The sequence below is a fragment of the Coturnix japonica genome, chromosome 5, assembly GCF_054131305.1.
Source record: "Coturnix japonica strain WE chromosome 5, WE-NBRP24, whole genome shotgun sequence".
NCBI classification, from domain to species: domain Eukaryota; kingdom Metazoa; phylum Chordata; class Aves; order Galliformes; family Phasianidae; genus Coturnix; species Coturnix japonica.
The window spans coordinates 49183896-49193883 of NC_140667.1; the positions used below are offsets into that span (position 1 = coordinate 49183896).

At 40.9% G+C, this 9988-nt stretch overlaps 1 protein-coding gene and 1 long non-coding RNA gene across 9 annotated transcripts in view; one reads left to right on the top strand and one right to left on the bottom strand.

The window, feature by feature from the left end:
* INF2 (inverted formin 2) overlaps positions 1-6546 on the top strand; it is a 43022-nt gene extending 36476 nt beyond the window's left edge. For 4 of the 7 annotated variants that reach the window (XM_085547769.1, XM_085547773.1, XM_085547774.1 and 1 more), the window contains exons 22-23: positions 385-444; positions 4117-6546. In XM_085547769.1, coding sequence (XP_085403895.1) covers positions 385-443 — 59 coding nt within the window. In that variant the 3' untranslated portion in view covers position 444; positions 4117-6546. The remainder of the gene's footprint in view (positions 1-384; positions 445-4116) is intronic. The other 3 variants (XM_085547771.1, XM_085547775.1, XM_085547770.1) reach the window with 2 other exon arrangements.
* Positions 587-9988, bottom strand: part of LOC146760803 (uncharacterized) — a 29174-nt gene continuing 19772 nt past the window's right edge. Inside the window, exon 3 of one of the 2 annotated variants that reach the window (XR_014946154.1) lies at positions 587-710. This is a non-coding gene — a long non-coding RNA (uncharacterized LOC146760803). Of the gene's footprint in view, positions 711-8994; positions 9110-9988 lie in introns of those variants that run through there. The other variant, XR_014946152.1, reaches the window with a different exon arrangement.

Below are 9988 nucleotides of genomic sequence, written 5' to 3' on the forward strand. Positions count from 1 at the left end.
GGCTGATCATCTACCATGGAGAAACTTACTTTCATAGTCCCAGCATAGCTTGGGGCTTTAAGTATATATATTTCTAATGTGTAACATCCCCTAGCTAAAACCAAGGCATGAAAAAGAGGTGTTTTCTCAGAAACAGTGGTTCCCAAACTTGCCTTCCTGAAGGCAGCAGGAAGAGCTGCAACAAAGAGAGCTCCCAGCTATCAACGTGCTTCCCTTGTGTCTATAATGAACCCCACAATAGCCATGGAGTTCCCTGGTCATCCAGGGGTGGCATCCTAGGAACCTCTCTACTACTGGATGGTGTTTTCATTGTAAGAAGTTCCCTGTTGTTACATTTACCTTGCCATGATCAGATATATTTAGTGTGTCTCTTTTGTTTAAAAGCAGAGGTTGAGACTGATTCTGGAGATTGTAAGACAAAAAAAGGTTGTGTGGTACAGTGAGGTATGTACATTTGCAAAGGCATTTGTATGTGAACTAACCCCAGTTCCTTCTGGACTTTACAGACCTAATCAATAATTAGCACATCAGCTAAGCTTTTTTGTCTTTTTGTCTAATCACAAATACGTTTAAAACAAATTTGCTACTCTGATTTTCACTGACCAGGGTGTTGATCTTGTGCTGAGAGGAGTCAGTGCTGATCTCCCCACAACACTGGGTCACATCTCACATGTCCATCCTCTGTGCCAGCAGCAGCCAATCGCCTTTCCCTGCAGATAATTAAAAGACAGTATTCTAACCACGTGAATCCAGCTTCGTGTGATAAACAAAGTCCTTGCTTTGATCCCATTATTTTTCTCAAAAATTGTAAAAATGCAATTTCAGTCCCTACCTCCTGCAAATAATGGTGTTTGGTTTGCTTGTGGGTAGCCACTTTCTATAGCACAATATACACACAGGCGTCTGGATAAGGAAATAAAAACACCAGGCCCAGGGAGAAATACACGCTGGGACAAGATACCAGCTCCAACTCAAAGCCAAGTTCAATTTCTCAAGTTACTGCATATGAGGTAGTGCATTGGAGCAAACAGACCATGCACACGTCTCATTTGCACTCATGCATCTTTCTGGGACAAGGTGGAAGAGGGGATTCGGCTTTTGTCACAGAAACAAATAAGATGCAGGGATCTCGGTACATACAAGTTTCCTCTGATGGGCAGCATCCTTGCCCTTCGTGAGAAAACTTTAGGAGTTTCAAGCCAAAACTTTCATAAATAAAAGTTTGCATGCTTACGACAAATGGAAAGAAAAGAAGGAAAAATAAACAATCAAAACACCCACTGTACTGAAATTGCATATTTACTTGTCCTTTCCATCCCGATGAGCACCTCTTGTGAACTGAATCAATTATGCCAAGTCTCTCACTCTCTCATTTCCTGAAAGGAATATGTTTCTTCTTCAGCATCCCCCATGCAAAGGGGGGCCAGGAACCCCTAGCCCTGAAGGCATGGAGCAGAGGGAGCTCTGCAGGATTCCCAGATAGCGTTGATTTTATTTCTGCACCTGAAGCTTTATTGCTAGCAAGAGAAAATGAGATATATTGGATAGTTACACTCCTGACTACTGCTGTTATAACCTTTTGGCCCCTTCTGTACCATGTTTCCAGATTATGCTGAGAGCAAAAGGGGAGTAGTACTGTCAGTTTAACATTCCTAATGAAGATTTACAGCAAGAGCAGAAAATAGTAGAACAAGTAGAAAGTAGTAGCAGTGAGGAGCTGTGACTATGCTGCACAGGGAGAGCAGCTGGAACCAAGAGTTGTGTAACTCGGATTATATGTTTTAAGCACAGGGATTCTAGCATGCAGGTTTGAAGAAAGAAAAAAAAAAACCAAAAGGTTGATTTTAACAGAGGTGCAGACAGCTTCAGATTCTTCTTTGAAGACACAGGAAAGCAATATAGAGGAATGCAAAGAAAACCAGCACCAATATGAAGTGACTGAGTCAGGCACATCTTTGAGATGCCACCAGCACCCACAAGTGCTCACAGCTGCAAGGGCAGTGCTTGAAATCTTCAGCTTCCCTTTTCCCCCTCATTCCCGTGTCATTTGGAAAGGTCATAGGAAACAAAAATCTGCTTACTTTTCTTAGTCTGTAGCCATGGTGTTTCCTCCCCCAAATGCAATTCAAGCCTATTCCTCTTGACAGCAAACATGAAGCGATCCCCATCACAAAGATGGGAGACCCCAGTAATAGAAGTTCAGTACTTTTTCCCAGGGTGATTCACCTGATTTCTAACCCTGTCTTTTTTTCTTCAGAGACCACCTTTAAGTTCTTGGTCACACTCTTGGTACAGGATATACCTCTCTCTGGCTGGAGCTAGAATTTGCCAGGTTGAATTGAAGCTGTAGGAATTTTCCTTCTTATACAAATGCACTTGCAGTGATAAAAGCTACACCGCCTTATTCCCTATTACCTCCCCCCCAATCCTTTAGAATCTCTATAAAAGCAACAGAGAAAGGACAGGATCTGACCCACCAGGAACAGCCTGTGACTCTATGAAATAATATTTCAGAGCTGTATAAGGACTCAGCTATTCAGTTCTCTCCTCTTGACCATAACTTGTCACGCAGCAGTTTACGTGTTAACATCATTATTCTTTTACACCCAAAGAGTGGTATCTCATGTTATCTCCAGTATACTGGGGGTCACATTATGTTTCTGTGTATCCTGGCAACAGCTGAACGCATTTCCAACCAAATCTAAAAAGAGCTTGAAGAAGGAATGCTTTACAAAATCTGACAGTCAGAGGGCACTGTACAAAGGCTTGGACACGGGAGGAGGTGCTTGAGTTCCTTTGTATTAGGCCCTATGGAATCTCTCCAGACAAATGTTCACATCCATAGCAAAATACAGGAGGTCTCCAGTCCAATCAGTCCCCCAATAAGGATGTCAACAGCACAACATCTGCGGGCAGCCAGATTCCATCCTTGGCTGTCCTTGCACTGAAAAAGCATTCCTTCATAAAAACTCCCTGTAGGAAGAGGTTCAGTCAGAGGCCAAACAGAAACACAATTCAACTTGAAAGCACAAAAGTTCATAAGCAACCAGACTCTGGCAGTTCTCCTGCTCACAAACCTACTTGATTTATGTGGTAGAAAGTAAAGGATAAACCAAACATCAAGCATAGGCCAAGTGTTCAAATACTGCAGCCTGGTGAGGCTCAAAGGGAAGAGGTAAAAGCAAAGGTACACAGTGCTGTTTGCCAGCAGCTATGACACATATGTGGGCACAATGGGAGTTCAGCCTATCTTGCAAAGGAACAGAGTTTTGGAATCAAAGTTTTCCTTTGTTTTCTTTTAACTTAATTAATGTTTTAATTTTAGACAACTAGATGTTTCACCTCACCCTCTGCAGACTCATTGGTGTCTGTGGGCTGATTTCTAATGAACAAAAGCAATGCGATAAGCTAATGGCTGCCTTTCTGTACAGCCTTTGTTGTCATGTCTGTCATTAGAAATGGTATTTCCTTCATCTGCTGAGTGGAACTGGTGCTTAAAGCCAACAGTGCTCAGCTCTTTCCTCTGACAGCCCTATCACCCTCAAGAAACACATCCAGATGGAAGCCTACCCCTGGGTCTCGCAGTGAAGGCACAATGCAGACATTTTACTCTATCATGCTGTGACAGAAAATTCGTTTGTGCCCTCTGAAATCTCATGCTCATGGCTGTGACCCAGCTCTGTTCCCCAGTAGCACTCCTCACACAAGGTGGGAGATGTTCTTCAACTGCATGAAGTGCCACACACAGGTTTCATTTGACATCAGTTGACAGTGACACTCAGGCCTAAAGCACTAGTTAAAATGTCCCCTGGACAAGACAAAATGAGCATCCAGATTTATTAATTCAGCAATTTAACATGTAGAGCCATATACCAACATTCTGTTTGGAAAGCACAGGATTCACGTTGATGCCTAGCTCAAGAACAGAGCTGTCCAAACTCTTCAAAATCAGTATCAGTGCTAGAAATGTGAGTAAGGTTTTTAGCAAATATATAAAAACTGGCAGTGCTGGAAGTTTAAGTTACCTGAGTTGGTACCACAGCCAACACACACAACAAACCAAACCGCTCTCACTTTGAAGATGCAAAAAGTTTGTATTTTCCCCTCCTCCTACAGGTGTTACAGCAAGGCAGAAGAAATAACAGGGGCCCGGAGACATGCTAACTCATCCCCAGAGCACTGCCAGCCTCTCAGAAACCAGGCTCTGCATCACCAGAAGGCCTCCTGCCCTGACTGGACGTCACACTCCTCCTGATGCAGCCTTCCACCCTGTGCCCAAAGGCCCAATGAGCCGCTATGGAGGCTTCAGCACCCTCAGCCCGTGCCTTACGTGACCTGCGTTGTGCCCCAGGGGTGCCGGTGGGGATATGGTCCAGATTGATGCAGCAGGGAAGGTGCAGGCCTCTCAGCCTCCATCCTAATGCCCATCATCCCTACCTGCTCTTAGGCCAAACTACTCTTAACACAATGGCAGAATGTGGCCCAGCATTCAGCCCTCGGGAAATTTAAAAACTAGCAGTGCCTCAATTAAATTGAGGGTATGAATCCAGCAGTGGCTGTACCCTCACAGGGGGAAGTGTTATCCCTCATTTCATTGCCCACAAGCCGTTTATATTCAGCCAGAACCAAGACACAAAATGTATTTACTCTCTCAATCGCTTAAGGCAAGCAAAATCAGTTATAAGAACAACAAAAGTATGCATTTTGGTCAACATGTGGCCGTGTAAACAGCGTCTGGCTTCCAGATAACACTTATGTGCAATTAAGTTGAAGCATGGCGGTGGTCCTGCAGTAATTTCACATGCACAGCTACAGGGCCCCAGTTCCTATCAAAAGAAAAGATATTTTCCAGGGTACTGTGTTAAACACATATTCAGCTCATCCTTTAGTAAGTCTCCGGGTTTAAGTCCCATTCTCAGCTGCTTGCATTCTGATGTCTTTGCATTCAAGCTGCAGAACACATATTTTTCACATTACTTTTGCTTTGAAATTGGGAACGTGCAGTATTGTGTTTTTAAAAGAGTCAGAGCTTTATTTCTCAAGTTTTGTAATAACGTTGTACCATAGTTTTGTACATAGCTGTCAATTTAAAATGATCTATGTTTGTTGAATCTGTGGTGTGATACTGTGCTGAAACATGAATCAAGCAGAAGAGATTGTTACATTTAAGAACTATGCCTTTATATGGTAACCTGCTCTGTCTAAACTAATGTTCAGAATAAACCTTCTTTTGCTTTGCTCAATAGGAATATCAGCATCCTTGCAACATTGAAGACTTTGCCAGACTGAGGTAGAGGTTATGCCAAGAATTAAATCAGTGGTTTATTTTAACCAAAGCATTGTTACAGGGAATTATTAACAAAAGCAAAGACGTGTTTGGAGTAGGTGCACGGGCAGACAAGGCTCAGGAAGCCTTGCAGAGCAGCACAACCATGTTGCAGCTGAACTCATGTTCCTGGCCAGCAGAAGTAAGCTGCAAAACCACATAACCTGCCCCAGGTTTGACATGCGAGACCACTCAGTCACATTTTAAGTTTTTTCCTTTTTTCCCCCCTATTCCAGTCTCTGAGTGCATCACCCAAGAATCAGTCCTACTTGCTTAATCAAGTTTCTCTATTCTCAGATTAGACTCCAGCCTACAAAAGTCCAACTAGCAAACATTTCCCCAGCAGTTTTGCGTCCTCCATGTTGCCAGCAGGAGCCTACAGCCCAGATCACAGTGAGCAGCCATCCTCCTCCACCCTGCCCTGCTGATTTATCAATAGGAACGAAATCACCTTCAGTTTTTAGGAACAAGCAAGGCTCTTTGGTGTTACCTGCTGAGGGCCTTCAAATAGAGGGCATTTGACATTGTTTTCCCATTGCCTTCAAGCATTATGGAGAAACTGGTATTTTGAGCCAGTGCTGGTTCTTGGTTCTGAAGTCATTTTTGAGAACTGTAATAAATTGACTGTTAAAATCAAATCCCAATCAACAGATCAAAGCACAGTATTTGTAATGCATTACTCCAAAGCAGCTCTGCTTCTGTTACTATGATTATTTAGGAAGATGGAGTCAAAGCAACTCAAAGAAAGATGCTCAACTGGGTTGTGCAGTTTTGCTCTATTTGTCACTTTAGAAGTTCATAATCTAGAAGATTTTTCAGTGTTTGTAAGACCAAATCAGTTGCAGGTAAAAGCAATGAAATTTGCAGCTATTTTAACAGGTATGTGTTTGTTTAAGCCAACAGTGAGTTTGGACCTCAGAAGAGAATTCCTGTGGTTATATTACAGCAACTGCACATGGAGTCCATTATGTGAACCAGCCTGTGAGCTCCACAGGTTTTTAGCTGTCAAATAACTGCATATTCCCCAAATAAGCATTGCCTGTATGATAAAAATGAAGTTATGGATGAAATCTGCAGAAGTTTTTTCCAAGTACTTCACATCAAAATGTGGATATGTTTTAAAAGTTGGAATTGGGATTTCAGAGCTTTTGTTTGATTGTTTTGTTTTAATTTCATTACTGAAAATATTTCAAAATTTAGAATAAAAGAAGTCAAAGTAATTGACACGTCTCTTTATTTTATGGAAATTATTATTCACCAGAATTTTTCATGCTTACAAGTTTTGATACACAAGCTTACCGTGTATACAAGCTTACTGGTTTTTAATATAACCAGCACTGTACCCGTCCTAGCTCACTCTATCTATAAATATGGCAGCAGAGATAATAATGAAATGCGAGGTAACAAAACAGTCAGAGAGCTCTATTCACCTAATTCTACTGAAAGCAAATACAGTCATGAACCAACCCCAACATTCATACAATTCATACAGAGTCATGTGGCAGCAGGAATTAACAGGAGCTCCGCTCTTCTCTAATGGAGACCTCAAGCAGACTCAGCCTACATTATTCAAAGTCAGCAAAATCGCTTGTGACAGTCAGCTCCTATCAAGTCAGTTTTGATAGACTCCCAGACTGTCAAAGCAGGATTTCTTCTAGCATCAACACACTTTGCTTTTGACACCTACATCACAGTTACAGTTGGTATGATTAGCTCTCGGCATGCAGAACCTGATGTGCTTGTTTAGCACTTAAACAGCTTCATAATCTGCAGCGAGTTCAGCCATGGTTTGGTGACAAGTAATTACCAAATTCAGCAGTCAGAATAGATGGAGAGTAGAGGGGAAAAAAAGGCAGCACAGGCAAAAGGATGAAAAATCTGCATATGCTGCTGCAATCCTTCGAAATCCAGAAGTCTATTTTGTAATTAAAACCCAGTAAAGCACTCAATATTCAAGAGCCATCCTTTGTGGCCTTTCCTATATATACTACCACATCTCATAATCTCCATTCTTCAAGGTTTATGTGGCTTAGCCAGACAAAACTAGAGCTGAGCTGATCTCTAGTGGTGATGGTGACAGTTGCTCTCTGAATGAGAGCTTGGACAAATGATGTCCAGTGTACTTCCCAACAAATATTTGTAATTTTCCTGATTTAGCAAGAAATTGATACGAGTAGTTCAGATGAAAAAAATAAAAGAACTCGGGTTTATACTTCAAGTCTCTTTGGTGAAACAGTACAATAATGCTCAAAAAGATATGCCCCTAAAATAACAGTACACTCATTGCATTGGCAGTGCTCAAATCCATCCTGAATCTCAGATTCTACAGGTATAAATGCTTTGTTTCTCTAAAATATCACCTTAATAAGGACCCTAGGAAGAAAAGAATTGAAGAACTTTTTTGCCTCCAGGTACTTTCAGCTGCTCAATTTGCTTCCAGAGGTCTAGAGGATAGAAAAGATGTCCTGAGCTCCACAAGACAAATCTACCTGCTGAAATCTGCATAACCTCACCTAGATCAAATGACAGCTAATACAGTAACCTCTTCCAAACCATGACCTATCCCAAATCCAGCAAACTACTAAAGCTATTATTTCCTGCCAATAATCCCTTCACATGTATAAGCCCCAATTAAAGCAACTGTTGAAATTCCCTTTCATTTTGAGTTCATCCCTACTTACCACCAAGTCCTCAGTTAGTCCTACAATACATCTTCTCCTACCTTCACAACTTTCACACCTTATTGCGTGGTTCCTTGGTTGAAATGCCTCACTGCTCTGTCCCAATGACCCATCTCACTCAGTGTTAGCCATCCACAGCTGCTGCTAGCCCAGGCTCCACCTACAGCAGAGCAGATCCCAAGGTTCCTATCTTTCTGCCAGCTGCCAAGAAGCACAGCCAGTTCTCATAAAGAAGTTTCTGTTAACTCCATCACAGGATTGAGCCTACAAATATCAAGCACAGAGACTTGGCAGCCATGGCCACAGACAAGTCACCTCTCTACTACAGTTTCCCCATTTGTAAAACAGAAGCAATAGTTGATTAACAATATAACAAAAGAAATAATTGTAATAATACATAAATAAAATCAGTAACATCAGAACACGTTTGTAGTTATAACAAATTCAAATAACAATATAATTGCAAGACCTGAAATGAGGTTGGAGAAAACCCTTGTGAACTGTAGGAACGCAGATGAATGGAAGCTTTTTAACAACAAGATATTCAACTAACATTGTTTGAGCAAGAAAGGACTTAGATCTCTGGTTTCTTCATCATTGTAATAATCTTAAACATCAAGGATAAATCACATCTGTTGAAAAGTCATCAGTGGAGGATATGACATAAGTCTCTTACTGCAATCAGGAACCTAAATCCAAACTACAGCAAGTATGGCCTATCAGGAGGCAATGAACAACATCTCTGTACTAGTGAAAGACCTCAGTCTTGCATGACTGAGCGATTAGTGCTATTCCTGGCTGAGATATAGCTCACTTTTAACTATTCAGCAAACAGCATATCTAAATTATTTCACACTACACAGATGGACTCTGTGTGTATACTTTTGGTAGTTACCTTGAAAGCCTGTAGACATAGTCTTTTTAATCAACTTCAAATTACATTCAAATTGGGAATAAGTTACAAAGGGAAATACCATGTTTTGTGAAGTGCTTCTTGGAATCTCCACTTCTAGCATAACAGTGACTAATAAGAGAACTTTTAGCTAGAAAGAAAATTGACCCTTACCTGATAACATAGCCCCATATCAGCTCATCAGCAACACTGAAAATGAAAAAAAATGAGAGCACTCACGTGGCCCAAGACATAGAGGTTAAGTAAATCTTTGGATCAAACTTAAGAGCTTATATCCTAGGCTATCAAAACACAACTCGTCTTTCCAGCCCAAATAAGAAGCATGCACATTTTCAGTGCACCAGTGGGCAAACAGAAATGAGAGCCTATATTGTGGTAGTCCTCATACAAAGTACTGCAAACAACTTCAAAGTGAATTGTGAATTAATTGATTTCAACTGGATCATTAGAATTGAAACTGTGAATCAAATTTGTCTCCACTCCCTGCCTTGCCTAAATGGTATCTGGCAATCACCTTGCTTTCGTAGCTTTCAGGAGAAAGCCAGTCCATAGCTGGTCGCATTGATGTGTGTGCATATATTTGTGTGAGATGGTAAAATTTCTTTATACCTATAAGCTCATTTGAACAGTATTGGCAACATAAGATATAGCTGCCTTGAAGCTATACTAAAGCTCTAATCTTCCAAACAGTAGGAATTTCTCTAGCCTCAAAAATATAATCTTTTATTACACTATTATAAGCCTATTCATCATTCAAAGCATACTTCTTGTTTCTTGTGTAATATTTCTATTTTATAAAGCAAAACCTTCCTTTAAACAATGCCTTCCATGACTATAGAGGGGTCTAGTTATAAGGAAAAAAACCTTCCTAATTGGTGGTGTTTTACTGATTCTTCTAATGACTTAATTAATATAAATAGGCAGCAGAATTTTAACTGCGTTATTTCTAATCAGATTTTCTGTCAGCTCATTTTATTCTCAATATTTCTGGCAGAAAGCAGGTAGTTCCTCACTGGGTTCTTTCATAGCGCCAAATCTCTCCCTCATCCCACTAATGTTATAACGAAC